At 39.1% G+C, this 22,986-nt stretch overlaps 1 protein-coding gene across 1 annotated transcript in view; it reads right to left on the bottom strand.

Annotated features, from left to right (window-relative positions):
- SNAP91 (synaptosome associated protein 91) overlaps positions 1 to 22,986 on the bottom strand; it is a 142,966-nt gene that overhangs the window by 18,860 nt on the left and 101,120 nt on the right. Inside the window, exons 17-24 of the mRNA XM_021693088.2 lie at positions 16,767 to 16,874; positions 15,878 to 16,117; positions 15,602 to 15,679; positions 15,359 to 15,430; positions 14,836 to 14,919; positions 13,487 to 13,570; positions 5,245 to 5,379; positions 3,450 to 3,599 (exon numbers count right to left, since the gene is read on the bottom strand). Of these exons, the coding sequence (XP_021548763.1) occupies positions 3,450 to 3,599; positions 5,245 to 5,379; positions 13,487 to 13,570; positions 14,836 to 14,919; positions 15,359 to 15,430; positions 15,602 to 15,679; positions 15,878 to 16,117; positions 16,767 to 16,874 (951 nt within the window). The remainder of the gene's footprint in view (positions 1 to 3,449; positions 3,600 to 5,244; positions 5,380 to 13,486; positions 13,571 to 14,835; positions 14,920 to 15,358; positions 15,431 to 15,601; positions 15,680 to 15,877; positions 16,118 to 16,766; positions 16,875 to 22,986) is intronic.

The following is a 22,986-nucleotide window of genomic DNA, read 5'->3' as shown; positions in this document are numbered from 1 at the left end:
GCACAGAGGACCTACATGATCAGCATCCAACAAAACCCCTGGGTGTGGAATCTCTACAGGGCTTCCACGGGCAGGAACATCACGCGTGTTGCCGCATTTTCTTGTGCTTTTCCCCTCATGGGAAGGGGAGAGCATAAGGAAGTCGGTATGTGGATTCATCCAAGCTCTGCTGTGTCTTTTTCCCTGATGATCCAGCTGTGTGTCCTTACTATGCTGCTATAATAAATCTTAGCTGTGAGTACAACCATGTGCTGAGTCCTGTGAGTCCTAGCGAATCTCTGAGTGAAGGTAGTCTTGGGGACCCCGGAACTGGCTTATTCATTCTACTCTAATCTCAGTTCATGTATTACTTCATCAAATATTTATTGAGCCTCTACAGATGCCAGGCACTGTTCTAAGCACTTGGGATATATTAGTGAAGAAAATGAAGATCTCAACCCTGGAGAAATTTGCTTTCTAATAGGGTGAGATAGATGATAAAACAATAAAATAATAAATTACATAGGCCCCTAGAAGGTGATAGGAAAGCCCATGGGAAAAAGCAAAGGAAGGGCAGGGTACGAGGGATCTGGTCAGGCAGGGTGAGGGTGAGGGGCAGGCAGCATTAAACGGGGTGCTCAGGGAAGTCCTCATGGAGAAGGTGAGATTTGAGCAAAGTTGAGCAGAGGTGTGGTGGAAGAGCTTTCTAGGCTACTCATGTGATGCACTCTCTGCCTACTGGTAAGTCTGTTTCACATTTGGAGAAACTGCCAAATTGCTTTCCACAGTTACATTTTCACCAGCCATGTTGGAGAGTTTCAATTTCTCCACATTCTCATCAACACTAGTTATTGTCTTTTCTGATTATAGCCATCCTCATGGGTGAGAAGTGATACTCATGCAGTTTTGATATGCATTTCCCAGATGACTGGTGCAGAGCCTCTTTTCATGCGCATATTGGCCACATGTCTATATTCTTTGGAGAAATGTCTATCTAAATCATTTGACCATTTTAAAATTAGGTTGTCTTTTCATTATTGAGTTGTAAGAGTTCTTCATTCTGGGCATAAATTCCTTATCAGATATATGTTCTACAAATACCTTCTCCCATTCTGTGGGTTATTTTTCACTTTCTGGATAGTGTCATTTGCAGCACGGAAGTTTTTAATTTTAACGTAGTTCTATTTATCTATTTGTATCTATTGTTGCTTGTGCTTTTGGTGTCATAGCAAGAACATTACCCAATCCGAGGTCATGAAGATTTATTTACTAATACATTTTCTTCTTAGAGTTTTATAGTTTTGGCTCCTACATTTAGTTCTCATCCACTGTGAATTAATTATTTTAGAGTAGGCAAGATAGCTAACTCTATCCTTTTGCATGTGGATATCCAGCTGACCCAGCACCATTTGTCGAAAAGACAACTCTTTTCCCATTGAACTGTCGTGGCACCTTTGTTGATAATCAATTGAGCACAGATGTATAAGTTTATTTCTAGACTGTCATTCTATTCCATTGGGGTATATGTCTATCCCATGCAGCAGTACCACTTAATGACTATAGCTTTGCAGTTAAGTTTTAAAATCATTAAGTGTGAGTCTTCCAAGGTTATGCTTTTTTATTTAGAGTGTTTGGCTCTTCTGACTTCCTTGCATTTCCATATGAATTTTAGGTTCAGCTTGTCAATTTCTGTAAAAAAGCAAACTAGAATATTGGTAGGGAGTATGTAGATAATTTTTTTCAGTTTTGGAAGATATTTTAATTATATTATTATTATTATTATCATCTTAGAGAGAGAGAGAGCACAAGAGGGAGGGGAGGGGAGAGAGAGGGAGACAGAGAATCCTAAGTGATGCGAGGCTTGATCCCACAACCCTGAGATCATGACCTGAACTGAAATCAACAGTCAGAGACTTAACTGACTGAGCCACCCAGGTGCCCCAGAAGATACTTTAATTAAAAAAATGTTTACCTATAGTGAAAATCAGTGTTTTCTTGGGGGGAGGTGAGTTGTTACATTTCTATAAATTTTGAAAAATACATGAATTCATGTAATCATTACTATAATCAGCACACATAGCAATTTAATTACTCAAAAATATTCTCTCTTACTACCATTTGCAATAAAAAATGCACTCTCAGCAGTTAAGAGGTATAAATCCTTTATTTCTAAAGGAGAATCTGGATGACACATTAGAGTGCCACCAAAGCAGTTACCACTGGCAACCATCCTTCAGTGAGATGAAATTTTAGAGTAGGAACAAATACTCAAATAACCTCTCCATGGGTGTCATCAAAGCATTTTCATGGATGTCCAGACCAGGAACAATGAATGGGAAGCAAAAGTATGTCCATTGGATAATTCATAGGAAAAAAAGCCTGTATCAAGGACCTTTTAAAGCCTTGAGAAAAGTGAAAGGTATCTGCACTGGTGAACCCATTCACCTTAATGAAGAATCAAATGCAGAGTTAAAAGAAAAGGTCAATCTTTATACCAGCTGCCCTCATCTCCTAGGACTCTCTCCTTCACTTGTCCATCTCCAGCCTCTGGTCTCCTTGTTGTTCCTTGAACATACCAGGCAGTTTTCTGCCCCAATGCCTTTGCACTGGCTGTCTCCTTTGCCTGCAAATATTCTCCTTCAGATATCCACGTGGCTCATCCTTTTATCTTCAAATCGTTGCTCAAACTGTACCTTCTCAGTGAGACCTACTCTAACTCCCATTCTGCAGCATTTCCAATTCCTCCTTGCCTGGTCTGTTTCTTCTCCATAGTGCTTATATGACCTAACATACTATAGAATTTATTTGAAAATGTTTGTTTGTCTCTCCCCTTGCTGAGTACCCTAAGAACAGAAATTTATACCTATTCTGTTTGCTGATTTATCTTTAGAACCTGGAAGAGTGCTTGGTACTCAATAAATATTTGTTCAGTGAGTAACTTAAATTCACATGGATGGGGGCACCTGGGTGGCTCAGTCGGTTAAGCGTCTGCCTTCCTGGGATCAAGCCCCGCATCAGGCTCCCTGCTCAGCAGGAAGCCTGCTTCTACCTCTCCCACTCCCCCCACTTGTGTTCCCTCTGTCTCTGTCAAATAAATAAATAAAATCTTTAAAAAAAATTCACATGGATGCTCAATTGTCAATATTTAAGTTACTCTATGTTCTTATTTCCAAGTGAAATGAAAAATTAAGTACTTACTATACATAATGCACTTGGTTTCACACTTTCATATGCTAATTATACCTGTAGTAATTTAGATTAAAAATGGCATGGGGACAGCTTGTGAGACAATGGCACACTGTTCATCTTCCAAGGAACTGTACTGGGTAAAGCACTAAGAATTTCTGTCCACTCCTTGATATACTCACCCACAAGTGAATCCAGAAAAAAATACATATAAAGAGATAGAGAAAAAAAATTTGCATATGATGCAGTAAAAAACAAATCAAAACAAAAACTGTATTACTCACTGCCTACTAAGCTGGCAAGAGATGAGTCAAGGTCACTCCCAAGGGCTTTGCTTGCTGCCATAGCTGGACTGGGGGGTACCATTGAAATGGGTGCAGGCTGCCCGGCTGGTGCCATGGTTGGCATCAGTAGATCACCTAGACCATCAAACACTGGAAATCAAATAGACCAGGTTCAGAATGCTTAGGGGGAAAAAAAAAGGCCATATGCAAAATTAAAGGGAAATTATCTTCTGAAAAACGATAAAACAAGTGAATATACAATCTTACAAAAGAGGGCATGTCATCCATACTTTTTATGACTATAACACCAAGAAGAACATTTCTACATATGTCTACTCGTGAAGTACAGAAATACTAGTACACATAAACAAAGATGGAAAAAAAAAATCTGTGTAATGTACAGGAAAGAGCACAGATTTTGGGGTTGGAATTAGGCTCAAATTTAGTTGCATGCCTCACTAGCTGTGTGACTTTGAGAAAGTTACCACCTGAGCTTTAGTTTTCTATCTGTAAATGGGGAGGGTACTACTACCACATGGTTTTGCTGTGAAGATAAAATTAGATAATATATATGTCTTTATTATAATGCCTGCTCTATGCAGGCAGTCAGTAAGTGGTAGCCACTGATACGCTTATCAAAAACAATCGCTGAAATGCTTTTTATTGAAAATGCTAGTAATTTACAGCAAAGCCTAAATAATTTACTCTCAAATCCTACAATGCTTATCTTTTTTCTCTACAATGCTTATCTTTAAAACAATTCTTAAATGAGAAAAGAAGGCTGGATCTCCTGGTTTCCTATGAAGTCGGTGTTGGAATAAAACCTGATCTACTGGGCAGGATGTAGTAATAAGTATCTGAAAAACAGTTGACCATATTTTAGAAGTAAAAATTTTGACCCGCCCTCATTATAAGCAGTCAATTTTGGTTCTAACTTTAAAGGGATGTTTAAAGGGAAAACTATTTTAACTATTGGGAATCATGCTGTTATTGATGGCTCCTGATCACTATATAACCAATTACCAACTTGCTTAGTTCCTAGAATACAGAAAGACCATTCAAAATACAGACTCAGAGGATTTGCATAAATTGACGTTAATATCTTATCCATGTCAAAATTTTTGTCATTAATTTTCATTAAAAAACTTCGAACATTTATCATCAACACTACTGTACAATAATTCTAAGTTGGAAAAAGACAGCACTGGCAATAGAAGCAACCAAATTGTCAGGCAGGGGATATATTTAGGGTGTTTTCTGAAACACATTTAATTGCCAAAAACTCACCAATTGAAAATTTGTAGTAAGGACCCAGCATGGGAAGAGTAGAATGGAAGAGAATACAAACAAAATGACAGCAGGATGAAAGATTAAAGGCAGGCAAAGAATACTACTTGTGTCCCAACTTCATAAAACCGAGGGCCATGCAAGCTTCAGAGGGTGTAAGCAATAGCAGTGGGAGTGTCCACACATCTAGATACTGTGTAAAGTGTTTGTTTTCCCTTAACCACCTCTAAACCACGTGCATGGAAGCTCATGCAAACAGATGGTGTGTGTGGTGTTAGATTTCTGCTAAAAATTAAAACAGAAACACAGAAAAGGATTACAGATTATCCTTAAATCTTCCAAAATGTACTGAAAATATTTACTTAAAATACAGAATAAGAGACTTATTAAAGTTTTAAAACCAGGTCACCACTCAGTATCTGCTTGTAAGATTCCTGATATCATACTAACCTTAGGTGGGCTATTACACAATCAGAAAAAATGAACATTTGAAAAATCACTGCCTTACCTGATGGATCAAAGGAGCTGCTGCTAGAAGTTGAAGGTGTTGTTCCAAAAGCTGCCTCAAAGTTGGGCTGTAGCAGGTTATTCTGAGCTGGAGTCACTGGTGATGGAGAAGGGGCCATAAAAGAACCCCCAAATCCTGGGAAAAACACAGTTCCAGAAAAATATAAGCAGAAACAACCAAAGGTAGGTAAAGGTCAGGAAAACAGGACAAATTATAGGAGACTGAGGAGGGATTGAATGCACGTAGATAGATGAGAAGTCAGTAAAACTGGGAAGTTAGTTTTTTAAAAGTTTTTCATGTGCCTTGGTATCTGTCATGTATTTTTAAAAGATTTTCATTTAGTTTTTAAAATCAAGTACAACATTCAGTGTTACACTAGTGTTTCAGGTGTACAGTACAGTGAATCAACAACTCGATACGTGACTCAGTGCTCATCATGATAAATTATTCTTTAATCCCCATCACCTATTTCACCCCCCCCACCTTCCCTCTGGGAACGGCCAGTTTTGTCATGTATTAATGAGATCGAAGTTCGTTAGAAACAAGATAGCACTTAAGAATATATACTCTTGTTAAGAGAACCTGTGGCAACCAAGTCTATTATTACAATGGACCTAGCTACCTAAAGCTAAAAAAGTCTCACTAGGGTTAAAACTGAGATAATTTCATTATATCAAAATTTTGTTTCTTCAAAGCACAATACTGGGTAGCTAGAAAATGCTTAGTTGTACACATTGGCTCAGTGTAATAATAAAATACAAATCAGAAAAATATGCATGCACTTTGCCACCAAATCCTCCTTAATAACTTTCATACATGTTCTAGTCCCATTGCTGCTCCTGCTAAATGTGGGCTCCCCCAGATCAGTTCTCAGGATTTATAAACAGCCACCCAGAGGGGCTTCCTGCATCCAGTCTGGACTTCCTCCAATCTAGTCTCTGCCGTGCAGCTAGAGTGATCTTTCTGAGTAGAAAACGTTGGCAAAGTTACTTCTCTAACGTCCTTCACTGGCTCTCCATAACTTTCAGATTCATGTAATGCAGATTCCTTTGTACAGCAATCAAGTTCTTCTGTCTTTGTTCCCCTGCCTGCAAACTAGGTTGCATCCCTAACACCATCACGGGGAGTCAGATGCTCACTCCAGGAGGGCCTCTTGGACTGAAACTGTCACCCACTGCTATTAGCCACAGCTATGCCCACCCCTCCCACTGCAAATATGTGTGAGTTACATGCTCTGCTCTTGTGTCCTCTGCATCTGATACACAGCTCCATCCCATTCCCATCACATGTCCTTATTTCCATCCCCAGCCTCTGCTTCAGGGATGGCTTTTTGGTGTCAGGAACTGTCTTCTCCTGTTTTTCACTAATATTCAGCATAATGCCTAAAACACTGAATTAATATTTACTGAATAAAGATACTTCTGAATATAAAAGGTGGGGAGAAATCAAATTCCATTGTAAAGTAACCAGCCTTCAAATTATTTACCTTTTGAAGGCTGGAAGCAAATAATTTCTCTCAAACGACAGATAGAAGCAGAAGCAAAGCTCACTCTGTACTGTTTCTGTATAAAACACACAACCAGTGAAGGCAGCAATTTCTCAGTAAGACAGTGGAAGATGTTCTATTACCAAAGAATTTATTACTTCCAGAAGTCTTTTCTATATTCAGTTTGGGTATAAATATTCCTTTCTAATCTAGCCACATCTTCTTGTTCACAAACTGCTTGCAAAAACATAAAGAATGCTTAAAAAAAAAAATCCTTAAACTTTCATTCTATAGAACTCATTTATAAGTCTGAAAATGACTTCCACTGAAATTCTCCGGCTATTGTTTTCTAAAGCAGGCAATAACGTTCAAGTCATGCTGCTCTCAGACACTGATAATGATACAAGTTTAGGCTTTTCTTGTATATGTATGAAAAAAATGCAATTCGGAAAACTGTTACCTAATAGAGGATGGTCTTTAAAGTTCACAGTGGCTACCCCGACGTAATTTTAGTATTTTAGTGACATAGGCATTATGTAACTTTCCTAACTGAAGAAAAGACATTCTCCAGATCTTTAAGAACTGATATTATGAAGCAAAAATGGGCTAGAAGTAAGTATTTTTGTGGACGGGATTGCTTGGTTTTAGGGAGATTGATGGCTGTGTTAAAGCTGACTTTTGGGAAACATCCCACACCTCAAGTTGGAATATGGCTGTGGTTAATTTAGGCAATTTTTCTATGGTGTGGTTCTCTTTGTTATAGGTGAATGCGGAAACAACTGTTCTTGACTCTCAGTTTCTTCAAACTTGACCAAGAAGAGACAATTTATTCTAGAATCACAGCATATTAGTGTTGGAAAAAGCCTTCCGATCATCTGATTCAATCCTATCTTTCCATGACTGGAAAAAGGGATGCAAAGGGAAGGTGACATATCCACCCAGGATTGAGTGATAGAAAGAGAAAAACGACATTTACACAAGGCTCATCTGCTTAGTACTACTGAGTTTCATAAGATAAGTAGATCATGTCCATAGGTGAATAATGAAAAAAAATTAGTGACTTCTCTAACAAAGTGAAGGTAAAGCCAACACTGGCATGAGGCTCACCACGTACCACCAGGGGCACAATTCTAAGCATTTTTTTTTTTTAGGTTGAACCTTATGAACCATATGGATTGCTAATATTTGACCATTTTGGTCCCACAAAAACAGCAGGTTTATATTGTTCAAACCAAACCATATATTAGCTCATTTAATCCTCACAACTCTGTGAAGTTTTACAGATGAAAACGCTGAGGCCAGAGAAGTTAAATAATCTGTCCAAGGTCAAATGATGGCAAACGAGAGCCAGGATTCCACACAGCAATCTTCCAGAGCTTGGGTTTTTCACCACAATACTACATGGCGTCTTTTCCATAGCCAGGAATGACTCCAGAGTTGTACTCTTCCTGCAGGCTTATGAACTTGACAGAGATCTAGAAAGATAACTTTTTCCCATTATACTCAGTTCTTATGAAGTAGGTGCCTCCCTCACAAATCTAGACTAATTAAAAAGCTGTAAGTGATACAAAATAACCAACTGATTGTCTTAAAGAAAAAAAACCTATTGCTATACTCTGAATGAAAGGTTAAATAGGAAAATTATAGACATTAATAAGGAAACTCCTCCTGTTAAGTGAAAAGTTTCAGAGGCCTGGAATAGAGGTAAGTAATACGAAAACCCAAACCACTACTCTTCCTATATGGTTCTGAATTATACTAAGGAAGATGTTCTATGGAATTGAAGGTAACAATCAGTAGGCTTCTGGATATCCTACAGGCATATTTGGACTGTCTTACACTATAACTAAATCGCCGTCTCTCTTCAAGTGCTCAACCATCTACAGATACACTGCCTTTTGTCACAGGTAGTCTTATGAATCTACCTTCCTAAAGGGAACAGCCAACACACTTAAGGAAGTTCTATTAACAGACATATCAAAACTGACAGTCACAGTTGATATATCACTTGGGTCAGGAGAGTGAAATTTTAAAACCACTGGTAGATAAACACACTCCCACACATACCACCTTCACACTCAGATTCGTTCCATTATGTAAAAGATGATGTCATCTCAATTACTCTGTAATATAATCAGCTGTTAACACATTCCATTTACTAAGATCAATCTGAGACAGTCAATATTTCTAGAACTAATACCCTTTTGTCCGACACGTTTCAAACTGCTCCCTCCACCCCAGAGTATGAAAGAATTGGTTCTCTGTAGATCTTCCCATTCAGTGGATATTATTAGTTATTAACTCCACACTGAACATTTTTATATTTTAAACCAGTTCAAAGACCTCTGTGGCTCTGCTAAAAAGTCATCTGTGTCATTTGGTTAACAGAGAATGCAAAACTACAAAGGGCTCATATTATTCCCTGCCTTTGGAATTAAAGATAGGATGTGGCACATTCCTATACTAGTACAAATCTATGGTGCAGTCACCCCAGAATCGTGTCTATTATTGAAGAACATGGTTTTCCTGTTTGATGTCAACCTCAGAAGTTAGGCATAATACATCTAATCTCCCTTAATAATCCATTTTTACATCTGTCATCCAGTAATCTATATATCTCAAACGTCTAAGTTTTTAGCTGGTGTATCTGAAGAGGAGTTTGAGAGCTTTATTCTTCACTGTATGAAATAATATTTCCTTTTATTTGACACAAACTTAACTTTCAAGTTTCTACTCAGACTTCACTTGAGATATGGAGAATATCTGTATCCTACCAATAATCTCAAGGATTTGGAGAGAATTATTCTTTGAGTCTGTTCTCATTGGCCAAAACAGATGTCTTTTCTAGAATATTCTCTAGTTTCACCACTTGGGTACACCAAACAGAACGTGAAATTTTTACTCAAGGGGTAGAAAATGACTAGGATGATATTTCATACACAGTTCAATTCTGGGATTGGTATTATTTGACAGTTCTAGAAGTAAATTTGAATAAAGGAGAATAACCAGTTTTTATGAGATATGTGCCCAATTTAAAAGACTATCCATTTAGTCTTTGTTTTCTAGTTTTAAATTATATACCAATTTTGACAAAGCTTTCTTCCCCAATTTTGAGATGATTCTTAATTTTCAGTTGAAAAACCTCTAAAAATCATTTTATCGCATTTCCCTTGTTACATATATGTAAATTTATTCCCTCAAAAAAAATTTGAGGAGCAAGAGCCCCTATTCAGCAACCAACGTTACTTTTAGAGAGTCTATACCTTCCATTACTGTGTATGTGTATTATTTTTCCTTTTTATTCTCCCACAAAATACTCTCATTACTAAAAGCCAGTAACAGAAGACTTTAAAGACTCACAGAATATAACTCTCTCTCTCCTTTTTAGTTCAAATTCCTACTTTGAACCTGCTATTTGTGGACTTCCTTTTTGTCTATGATTGGGCTCATTTATCTTTGAAAAAACAAACAACTTCCTCTTCATTTCAACAGCTTGTGGACTTAACTGTTCTCTCCCCATAGATACACACAAAAGTATAACACACATTAAGCTTCACTGCAAATTACCATAGCACAGTGCCCCAAATATTTGTTCTACCATTGATATTCATTCAACAGAAATGTCTGGGCAATCTGAAAACTCTGAAATAGCCACTGTCAGCTAGATTAAATATATAAATGTCACTGGGACTTTATACTGTGTACATTAGCAGGGTTTTTTGGCTAGGAAAGATGCTTCTAGCTCATAGTATAAGATTATATTAATATTCCATGATATTCTTCAATGAGAATATGGATTCTTGCTGTTTTGTTACCTAAACAAGGATGAGAAATATTCTTCTATAAGCAGAACAGAGAGAAGTATGAAAAACTAGCCCAAATAATTAAGACCTAGAGAAATTAGAATTTAAAATCTCTTATATCAGGATATAAGGTAAAAGAATAGTTGGCCTCGTGCCATGTAAATCAGACTCAGATATGTACAAATTAAATTATAAAAATTGTTTGTAAAGCAAGCTAGACATTAGAACCCATTCACTCCTACTTACATTAAAATTAATTGATTTAAATTAAAAAAAAAACAGAGAAAGAAGAAAAGGTGCACAAAATACTTTCCCATCACTAAAAAAGTCACAAGATGATGTGGTGGAAAAAATGGGAAGTGTACAGTCAGTAAAACCTATGTAAATGACACTGTCACTTTCATCACTGATTTTTTCCTTTTCTCTCCCATTTTACTAAGATTTCAGGATAGGCAACACAATTGAGCAATTTTAAGCTTGATTTTGGTGAAGTGTTCTAACCTATACTTTTTGTGTACTTCCCTTTTTGGCCCTCAGAGCTGTGCAGCTGAGGCTCAGGTCCCCGATGTTGCACTTGGCAGTAGGCGACAAAACTCTTCCTATTTGTTCCAGGTGTGTTTTAGACCCTGTCTCACCCCCAGGAGCAAATCTCTTGGCTCTGCCACTGACTTCTGACTTTGAATTGGAAGGGAACATTGTCTTTTCCCATAGGCTTTGACCAGCCTCTCTGCACCTACTTCCAGTGTTTTTGGCTTTTTTGGAAACACAAGATCTCAAGTTTCAGCACTGGAAGCACAGGGAGGCTTGCAGCCCTGGAAGTGCTCAACATGGTGGACCAGGCTCCTGTCAGGCTGCTGTCTGATAGGCTTTCAACCCCTCTTTGGGGTCTGTGTAAGAAGAGAGAAAGAGAGACTTCTTAGAATTCTGCAAAATGCCAGAACATTTGATTTCCTATGCCATCTCAACCTTAATTATAACTGCAAAGCCAAAGGCTTATAATCAGTAATCTCATTGAAATTTACAAGGTCATTTCCCTCAAATAGCCATTTAAAACTATGGTATTTCTGTGGCTTGTTAAAAACCTATTGCTGAATCTTGAAAACCAGAATTAAGGTTATTGGTTTTGTAAGAGCTTGAAGGTTTCTGTGACCAATTTGAAGCTGCGATGAAGAATACCCAGGCCAGGAGAAAAGCCAGGTAAGCTAGTATTTTTTCCCCAAATAACCAACTGTGTTTTGTGTTAAGTGCCCTGCCTCTTATCGTATTTGCAGCTTCCAAAGTCCACAGCGACATTACAGTGGAACCCTGGTTCTTCACCATTCAGGAAAGTACCAGCTGGCAGTCACTGGTATGAAGTGGATTCAGCAACCAGGAGTGTCATATTTAGCCAGGGTAGTCTGGAGAGGAGAGGACAAACACAGATGAACCACTGTTGCCCCTAAGAAAGATGGCCAAGTGGCGCCTGGGTGGCTCCGTCGGTTAAGCGTCTGCCTTCGGCTCAGGTTATGATTCCAGGGTCCTGGGATGGAGCCTTGCGTTGGGCTCCCTGCTCAGTGGGGAGCCTCCTTCTCCCCCTCCCTCTGCCTGCTTCTCACTCTCCCTCTGCCTGCCGCTCCCCTCTGCTTGTGCTCTCTCTCTGTGTCAAATAAATAAATAAAATCTTCAAAAAAAAAAAAAGATGGCCAAATAGCCAGTCTGAATGACCGATGAAAGGGGAGGGTAGCGGCTGGGCTGTGCTTACCCTTGCCGGCCTCTTGAGAGAAGACTGGACCTCATACCAAACTTCCTACACTACTGAAAGGTGACAAGCGTCCTTTCGTGAGGTCATCACGCATTACTAATCCAGGAATGGATGTTCTGTGCCTGCCGTAGCTGGCCAGGACCGTTCATTACATGAAAAAATAAGACCCGGCCGCTAACTCTTTCAAGGGTAACATGAAAAGCAGGAAATTTAAACATGGCAACTTCCTTGTGCCGACATGACCCACACCCTCATCAGTCCCCTGCCAACCTCATGACCAAAATGCATCCCTTGTGGTGACTGGGGAGGGGCACTGGAAGCTGCATCTGAGTATCTGAGGCCTCTGTGAGGGCACCGCCGCATTTCCTGTTGCATCCCCTTCTCAGTAAAGTCAGGGTGAGGTAAGCCAGCAGTGTCTTGTGAGTCTGACTGATAACCTGAGCCTGAAACGGATGACTGCAGTCTCGCAAATGGCAAACGCTTTGCCTGTAAAAACAGTAATTTCTCATGCAGCTATCATTAAGCACTCTTCGCCCAGCCTCCAGGGAAGTCTGATAGTTGACTTTTACTATCTTTGAGTCTTTGAAATGTTCCCTTTTATGTTATCTATCCCATCCTGGCAATAAGCAATAATCCTAGGCATCTTGGACCAGACTACTCCACACTATGTCCTTGTTGAACTGGGATCTCTCTCTAGAGGTTTTCAGATTAAAAACAAAACAAAACAAAAACAAAACAAAACAAAAAAACCCCCAACTAGTTAAAAAAGTGGCACAGGTAGCAGCAGCTTCAACACCGGTAGAAATCTGACAGTTTCTCCTAGAGTGATTCATGTTACAGAATCAATTGTCAAACATAATGGTATCTTTCCACAGAAATTCCTTAAAAAATGGGCACAGGCAATACAAGATAAAATTCGCTACATAAGCACATTACTTTTTTAGTAAACAAAAAGAAATGGCTAACTGAAAGTAAGGCATTTAGGAACATCCCAGGAACCACAGGGGTGACTTGTATACGACTGTGATTTTAATACTCATTTAATAAAATCCTAGGAAATAACCTTCTATCAGACAGTGTCTTGTTTTTCAATTTTATGTCTCAAAAGGGAAAGAAAACATGCACCGTGAAATTTACATATCTGTTACTTATAAAGATACAGTCAAACTTAACTTCCACAAAATACCATTTTACTTTAATTTAATTAATTACCAGCTAGTAGGTCTGCCGATGCTGATGAACTAGAAGCAGCCTGAGGTGCAGGTTGGGGTTCAGAAGCACTACTTCCAAATGCATCTACCCATTATCCATTATGCAGCAAAAAAGTAAAAGAATGTAAACATTAAGTACAGTAAGTAAATTAAGTGTTTTGCCAAGAAATGCATAGACATGACACTGTGTGGTGAGCTTGTCACCTGTGGATAACTGAAATGATTGAGTGAGCTGAATTATGCTCTGACCAGTTTATTCTCTCAAAAAAGAGTTCTAGAATATTTCAGATTAACACCCCTTTGTAAGACAATTCTTTTTTAAAGAATAAAAGTTTTGGACTAAATCCTGACATCTCTTAAAATAGGACCAAGGTTTAAAAAATTTTGCCCGAAGGCAATACACAATGGAATTTTCCCATTTAGAACTCTATTAAACTTAGAAAAAAAATTAACAGACTTAATTCAAGCAGCAGCAGCAGCTCCACTTGTACCCATTTATCAGAGTTCAGTGTTTATTTGCCACAAGTTTTGAGCTCTGAATGTCAGAGACTGTGACACCATTGTACCCCTTATGGCACATACCATGATGCTTCTACATACAGTAGGTAAGGTACTCAGTGTGGTTTAACTTGCTAAGAATGGCATTTGAGCCCGGGGCATACACATTAGTGGATGTTCATGAAGAAATCACTTCAAATCTGTACGTTTCCCTATAAATTTACTGCTACTAAAGTGACTTTAAATGCATCACCCTAATGAGTAGTGCAAGAGTTAGTTCAGTACATCTCCCTGCCGTCAGATAACATATAAAGTAAGGGGAAAATACATTTAAACCAGTGAAACATCTTCTAGTTCTCTGGGAAGATTTTAAAACATTAAGCTCAATAAACCCTACAGAATAATGTATGGCTGTACGGCTTATGTTTTCAGTTTCGAATGGCTTGTTTTCAATTCTAAATTATCTAGTTAACGTTTATATTGCTTTTAAGAACTTAGAAATGCTGATTTAGCCAACAGATCAGGTTCACCAAGGAAGAACAGTAGAAGGAAATTCCAACCAGCTGATTCTACATTAGGATGAACAGAAAGTTAAAAACACAAAGACTTCAAATGAAAAATGATCTGGTTCTGTTAGGCCATGCACGAAAATTGTGATGAACTGATGAGGATGAAGATGATGATGGCAAAGCAATGGGAAAGATCTTAAAAACTTAAGTTTACAGTTAAGAGATGGAAATAACTTCAGAGTCAAAAGAAAGAATGATGGAATATAATGAAAGAGAAGATGTAGAAATTGAGGGAGGAAAAAAATAAAGATTGTTTACGTGTTGAAGGAGGAGAGGTACGCACCCCCAAAAAGGTCTATCACGCCTGAAGAATCCACCTTTGCTGGAGAGGCAGTGGTTGCAGGAGACGGTACTGCAAATGCATCCACTGCAGTGAAGCACACAACAGGAAAAATCACACGTCACCCAAGGGAAAATAAAGCCATGCATGAGCCTTGACAGATGGCTTCCTGGGATTTCGTGTTTAACAGCGGGCAGTAAGATCGCAGACAGTCTTAACAGTTAAGACAAAGCAAATGGATTTAAAAATATACACTTTCCTAAAGAAAATAACATTTGACTTCTTGAACTCAGAGGTTTTAGCGCGGGTGGGTGGGGGGAGTTGTCTCTTTTCACCAGCATTAGATTGGAAATTATGAACCTCATCGGTTGGTGATGGGCCAAAATGAGATTTTTTTTTTTTCTTTTCCAAGTGAATTTTGAGTTTAAAAGAACTCCAGACAAACCTGCACATCTTCGTGTCCGCCTCTCCACACACAACCCCCACCAGACATCTCAGAAGGCTTGGCCTTGGCAGAAGCACTCACCGGATAAGAGGTCAGCAGTGAGAGAGCTCTCAGGCACAGGAGAGGCCCCTTGTGGTGGAGAGGAGAAAGCGTCTTCCCAAAGTGAAACAAACCAAAACCAAGCAGAGGTAAGTAGAAAGCGGAAATCAAAGTTCAATATCTAACAAATGCATTATCACAGGGGAGCATCAAGAGTTCAGTCATCAAAACATCGGGGAGGGGGGAACTAATGTTCAAAAAAAAAAAGGGTGGCTTTGGTTTTACCTGTACCAAACAGGTCTATGCTAGGAGCAGCATCCGGCTTAGGCGCCGCGGCGACTTCCGGAGGGGCCTCAAACAAATCTAAGACCAAGAACACACATGCCTTTACTCTACTGGACAGACCAGCCTGACACAGCATCACCTCCCAGTTGTGCATCAGCACAGGGGAGAATTCCGAAATAGGCGGCATGGGGTTGACCCGGTTGTCATGCAGTAACGGTTGTGTGTGCAGAATTCAATCCACCCGAGGGAGAGAGTTCAACAACAACGAAACATTACCACCAAAGATATCTAGAGCAGGAGGAGCGGCGGTGGCGGTGGCTGAGGTGGTGGCGGGGGCGGCGGTGGCCGCGGTGGCAGCTGCGACAGCGGGAGCAGGAGAAGGAGCAGTGGCGGGAACCGGAGGGGCTGTGCTAGCTGTAGGGGTAACTACAGGAACACTGGTCTCAGGTGGCTTCATTGCAAAGAGGTCCAGCTCGGGTGCAGCCTCTGCACTACCTTCAGACGGGGCAAAGGGGTCTTTTGGAAAAGGAAGGTGGAGACACACATATAGCATCAGTAAGGAAAGAGACGAGAGAGAGAGAGAGAGAGAGAGAGAGGCATCATAACTATGGGTAAGAGGCACCTTACGCAGATATTCACACACTAGCTAGGCATTAGGCTTGCCTGGACTGAACTACTATCCTATTAGCAACGGTCAGTGATTAGGATGTTTTTATAAAAAAAAAAAAGAAAATTTAGTAGGTAACACAAGTTAAAAAACTAAAACGCTTCAATGTAAGATGAGCCTACGGTCTAGGATTAGAGATTGTTCTTCAAATCCTCAATCTGGGCAATTTGGTAGCTTTGAAAATTCACTAAAACATGCCTATATAGTAGAACTCAGCGCTACAGAAGAGTACAATCCAGCAGGAGGGGACCAAAAAAACATTAAGAGAGCATACTTGCACTGACAAAAATTGTCAATCTTGAGAAATTGTCAATTTTGATAAGTATGCATTTGGTCGTCTTAATGTTTTAAGTGCCGGCGCTACTGATTCAGTTATGATGAATGATCCTTTATACTCAGAAGAAATTAAAGTCAGAAGAACATATGGCCACATCTCACTACGGGAGTTTCACATTGGGACAGAGAAAACAACAGACTTGCTCGCGACTATCGACCCACCATTTCCTGAGCATGCATCAAGTGCGGCGGCTACGGGGGCTGGGGTCGCTGGCGCGGCGGCCCCTTCGGATGCTGCAGGGGCCTCCCCGGGAGAAGCTGCAAAGGCATCTTGGGTGCGGTTTTTAAAACAACACAAATTAAAGGAATAAAAAGAGAAGAAAATATAGTAAAAGAACCAAGTTAAATTGCAGAAAAGGCTCCCTTATACAACATGAATTTCTTCAAATGCATTCTTACGGCTCATGCACTGTTGGCGGTCACAAAAATCGTGATTCTTTGGCTCCTTTGTGTTAGTTACATGCAAGTGGTACAGCGTTCATACTGCTGAGGCCTGTTAGGATCCATCAGGTAACACGATTCCCATTGTATAAGGGCTCGGAAAAGCATGTTTTATGTAACATTAGAAATTAATGGATGTGAAAATTAAAACACAAAAAATAACTTTATTAAGTGATTTAAGACATTAATCTTTCATAGCTGGTGAACACTTATTCACTATGTTACTATGATGTCTCTTTGACTGGTGGTTTCTACCAAACATAGATGTCTTCTTTAACGGCAATAAAATTAAACATACGATGGTAATGTAAACAAATAATTATAGTTTAAAAAAGTTTTATGGTCTAGTACAGGCATAAACACTGTTAACATGAAAGGTTTACTAAGTATTCATAAGAAAGTTAAGTCTTTGTTATCCTTGAAAAACATTTTCAGATACAACTAAGGATTTAAGGAAATAGATAACAAAACTAGGGGATGACACTATAATGCCTTTATTTCAACTTAAATTTATCGTTGTTTTAAAATATTGTATTCCTCTCATTATTTAGAAAATGATCTATTTTCAACAAACTAAAAACATAGTTTCATGCTTTAAGACTATAAGCGTATCACTATCTATAGCAGAAAATCCGTTAACATACAGGCAGCCCCGGTTTATAAATGCCCAATATATAAATGGCTGATGTGTACAAACAGCACCCAATGTGTTTCTGTCAGTAAACCATGTTAATTTGGTAAAAAAAATCCTGGAGTCTTCAAAGAGATTCTATAGCTCGAAAGTACAAAAGAATGAAGCTATCATTAGCATGATTTGCTGAGAAGAAATTCCTGGAAATATCCACCTAGAATCTGCCACTTACCTGCTAGACTTCTCATCCTAAAATACTGCCCTCCACAATATCTACAAGTGTCCCCTAGAACACCGTTCCTCTGGCTGTTAAGGATTTATCATATATGCTTGTGAAATGCTACACAGTATATCCCTTTTCTTGGAGATTTACGTAGTATACATTAGGCTCTAGGAAGTCCTATAGTGAAGGCACTTGTCTCTGAGTTTAACCCAGCATGTTCGAAACTGATCTTAGTATGAAACAGACTTTCCTGCTTTCCTGTCCTGAGGCCCGGCATTAAGTGGAACAACAAACAATAAATTGGTCACTTGGGTTGAAAGGCCCTTTACAAGAACACAAATATCCTAAGGAGGTCACGTACCGCATGGAGCATTGGGTGTTATATGAAAACAATGGATCATGGATCGCCACATCAAAAACTAATGATGTATGGTGACTAACATAACATAATAAAATTAAAAAAAAAAAGAACACAAATATCCTTAGAAGACACAATGAGACAATCGGTTATTCATATCTTACAGATTTATTTGATCTGCTTGCTTCCCTCAGCTACACAAGGGAATATGTTTTTGGAGCAAGGGTCTGTCAGGGGAGAGGCCAAATAATACTGGAGTGTGGCTAGGCCAGGCTTGCTTCCCCAGATGCAATGCTAAGGACACTGTAATAGAGGGCTTAGAGCAGTATGAAAACCCTAAGAACCGGGGCAGAACACAAGAGAGTGTAAGAGGAGGTTGGCAGGGCTGAAAGTATTTTGCCACAAGTCAGGTCTGTTTTCTTTCTTTTTATTCCCATAAAACCTTGAACCAAGGCTAATAATACTAGAACTAGTAAAAACGGTAATAGCAGTCACTAGTGAGTATGCACCACTGTGTAAATACTTTATGGACATTATTAAATTTAATTCCTGTAACTATCTCACAATATAGGTTCTATTATCTCCACTTTGTAGATAAGAACAGAAGCTTGGGGAGTCTGAGTGACTTGACCAAGGTCACCAAACAGGCAAATGGTGGTGTCAGGATTTGGTCGTAAATTGACGGAGGTTTGTGTGTTTAGCTACTACGCTGCACTGTCAAGAGCCATGCCACACTCTACTGTTTTGTCTTTGTTGGATGGAATAAACACCAGTTATATCAGTGTTGGGGGTCAAGTAAATAACCATGGGCTGGCCTCTTCAATTATCACCTACGTGTAAGTAGGTGAAACCCATATTTGTAACCATGTCCTCAGAAGTGGTTTTTTTCTTCCCTGTCATCTCCTTTTAATGCTTCTCCTGTTACTTAAAACTAAACATTACAAACTCCTCTAGTCCCATCAGAACTTCTCTTAAAGGGCGCCTGGGTGGCTCAGTCATTAAGCGTCTGCCTTCAGCTCAGGTCATGATCCCAGGGTCCTGGGATCGAGCCCAGCATCAGGCTCCCTGCTTGGCGGAAAGCCTGCTTCTCCCTCTCCCACTCCCCCTGCTTGTGTTCCCTCTCTCACTGTGTCTCTCTCTGTCAAATAAATAAATAAAAATCTTAAAAAAAAAAAAAAAGAACTTCTCTTAAAGACAGGAGGCCAGCTGCTCCAGGTCCTGTCTGATAAGTCTTCCAGGCCAGGAGGGAGAGATTTGCATGAGCGAGGCTGCAGCCGAACCCAGCCCCAGCCACTGCCTGACTAGCCAGGAAGGAGACCCTGAATGAGAACAGTCCAGCAGAGCTCAGTTGGCTCCAGAGCTGTGAGAGGTAATAGAATTTTTTTGTTGTAAATAAAACAAAACTTGTTTTACTACCTAGCTTTCTTTATCAGTGGCAGCATTATCCTTCCAGTTCTGAAAACTCAAGCTCTTTCCAATCAAGTTCTCTTTCCCTTGTTACCCATTTGCAGTTCATTTTTACATTCTGCTTATTTTCAAACAGTCCTATTTCCTGGAAATGCATGTTCCTGCTGTTCTACAATTATGTACCCAGTCCAGACCTTCCCCAGCAAAATCATCTCCCTGATACCACCGCTATAGACCAGTCTTTTCTTCCTTCTAGCAATCTAGGAAGAATTTTCTCTTAATTTTTTTAGCATGTGACTACCTTTCTAAAAATTTCATTTGAAAATTTTTTTGTTTCATTTTTATTTCATTTGAAATTTACTTAGCTGTAATTTTCCCCACCTGAACTCTCCCCATGTTCTCCAGTCACATGAGCCATCTTTAAATCACATACTTGGCACAAAGGTTTCAATCATTGTCAACAGCCTGGAAGTCACCCAGGTTATAAGACTCTTACATGAAATCTATTTTTAAGTGCTTGTATTTAAGTTCTGGTTTTAAGGAAGGTTAATTAACTTAGTTTGTCAACAAACTCGTGCAAATGAAAGCAGGCTTGCGAGCTAAGTTCTCTGGTTTTCCAGCCACTTGGTTTCATGCTCACAGACTACATCCTCATGAGGGCTTGCTCACATACTGACACAGGTGACTGAAAGGGTACCCTGGCAAAAGTGTAGAGGAATTAGTATCAACTTAGCATTCCCGTGCTTAGAAAAACCCTGTGTTGTCACGGACTAATGTGTTGCTGTGAGCAAAGTTTTCAAGTGAAAAATAGAATATTTTAAACAAGTTTGTCTTTTATCAGTATCTGTAAATTTTACTGATTTTTTAAAAGCACAATACTACCTTGCAGTCCTGTTCTGCATGACCACAGAAAGCAGATTTTTTCTTAAAAGTTCACTTTAAAAAATAAAGCATTTAGTAAGTATAATGTTTCTGAAAAAAAATTTTTAATGACTTAACACTGAAATAACTAAAATGTTAGGTGGAGTGTCAATCTGGATATTTAAAACTGATAACATTTCCTATTTTTCAAATTTGTAATGAGAATGCATAGAAAATTTTAATGTTTTAATATTTCATACTCATGAAATTAATTAGCTACTTTTCAGAAATTAAAGCTCTTTAACTTACTTCTAAAGATATCTATTTAATACTGCTGTACAAGCTAGATAAAACCTCAAAAGCACGTTTTAAAGTCATGTAAACAAAATATCTGGTGCCCTTGTGTATTTAAGAGTTCTATCACTTACCCATTTTAGTGATACAGAATAAGAAAAAAAATGGCCACACAACATGGCCCATCTCTAAATAATTCGTTGTAAATCAATAAAGAGCATGAAAGAAATTAGGGAATATCCTTGAAAGCTACATAACAGTGACACGTATAGGCTCCTGACCATAAATGATAAGAGATTTTATAGCTGTCAGAGGTCAGGAGACAGGTTGTGGGACTATCCAGATCAATAAAAATGATTGTGATGAGATTTACAGATGTACTCACTAAACCTACAGCCAAATGTCTAGAAAGGATACTGGTAAAATCCCAAGGAGGGCTCCATTCTTTGGCATTAAGTTAGATGGCTTTCTGAAGCATTAGTCTTTTAAATCTGTATTTCAGGTTAGAAAAAGCCATGACAATATTTACAAATACACAGATTTTTCTGCTTGAGGAATACAGAAAAATCAGTAATAAGTGATCAACACAAACAGCAGGATGGCACAAAGACTGTATCAAAGCAATATATTAGGCTTTATTATTCTAGAGAGCCATGAGGGAAGCAAGCTGGAGTTGACTGATTTCTTAAAGGCAATTAAGCTCCTTACAAATGGACTGAAAAACAAAAATCTAAACAGCTAAAGATGTAGAAATGTTCAAGCACACAAGAGTTATCCATCATGTCCATATCTTCCTTGACGTTTTTCTGTCAACATAAGCCTATGAGAAACCACTCATACCCAATACCAATTGTGGGGGGCGTAGGAGGGGGTGAAGAAGTTGATTTTATAAATTTAAGCTAAAAATTTAACTTTTGGTCTCAGAAGTTATAGAGGTGTACCTGAAAAACTAACTTTTGCTAGTGGTTGACTATTTTTAATTAAATATTCAAGAGCCTTCTCCTACTTTTTAAAAAATGGTTTCTCCTGTAATAGGAATGGCAGCGCGGCAAGACGGCAGCAACTTCCTCGTGTGAAACACTGGGCGCAGTGCTGTGTCCAGTTGAGTGCTCCTTGTCTTGGGTGTCGGCCAGCCTCAGTGACTGGGCCATGGCGGGGAGCACAGTGCCATGTGGCAGTGTGCAAGCGTACCTTCCCTGGGGAATGTACTGACTCCACCAGAGCCTGCCAAACCTCTCCTGCTCTCCCTGTCACTCGCTTCCTCCAATTTCTTTACCATTTTCTCAAAATGCCCTGGGAAAGATGTTATATGGTAATGAAGAAACACAAAACTATGATGACTATAACACCATTCGATGTATGTATTTGACATCAGCACTTCTCCAGGTGTGGACATCAGCACCACTCAGATGGGAATGTGTAAATGGCTGCAGATGGTTCCTCAGGTCCGGGCATATTATGCTGCCAGAGTCTAGATACCTGACTCAAGCTCACAGCTGTAAATCAACTCTGTCAGAATTTACATTTGCACGTAAAGTATATTTTCAGGCAATCATTTCAAAGCCTGACCTAAACCTGTTTTCCATCAGCATTTTGAGTGTTGGTATCAGATGATCTCTCAAAGTTCCAAAGCCAAAGATGCTCCAAGTTTTTGCTTGCACAGAACAAGCTTACAGTTACAAAAATGGGCATATCCCTAAACTCTCTTCAGACTTCCAAATCTGAACTACTCTTAGATGATTTTTTGTCTTACATCTTAAAAAATAACTTAAGCCAGGACTTCCCCTTCCATATTCTCCAAGTACTATTCATTCAGCTAGTGTCAATGTGGTCAAAAAGTCACACCTAAATATGATAGAGAGGTCTGGTACCACCTTCATATAGATACTGCTGGGCAGGAGCATATAGGGGACAACAGCAACTTAAATCCTCACTTTTAAAAAATGGGAAAATCAAGTGGGCCTAAAGCATTGCAACCTTTGCGCTAAAACCACTAAAATTAAGTGAAGATAAGGTTGATGAAGTTAGCGAAGATAAATACATATGAATAAACATGTAAAACGTAGTGGAACACTCTGACGTGCTGTTATATAATGTAAACATTTTTAAGTACCTTAACTCTAAGGTAATTTTAGCAAACCTGGCAGGAAAAGGACAAAACCGTGAT

Source organism: Neomonachus schauinslandi, chromosome 8 (assembly GCF_002201575.2).
Source record: "Neomonachus schauinslandi chromosome 8, ASM220157v2, whole genome shotgun sequence".
In the NCBI taxonomy this organism is placed as follows: domain Eukaryota; kingdom Metazoa; phylum Chordata; class Mammalia; order Carnivora; family Phocidae; genus Neomonachus; species Neomonachus schauinslandi.
This window is presented reverse-complemented; position numbering and strand designations above follow the sequence as displayed.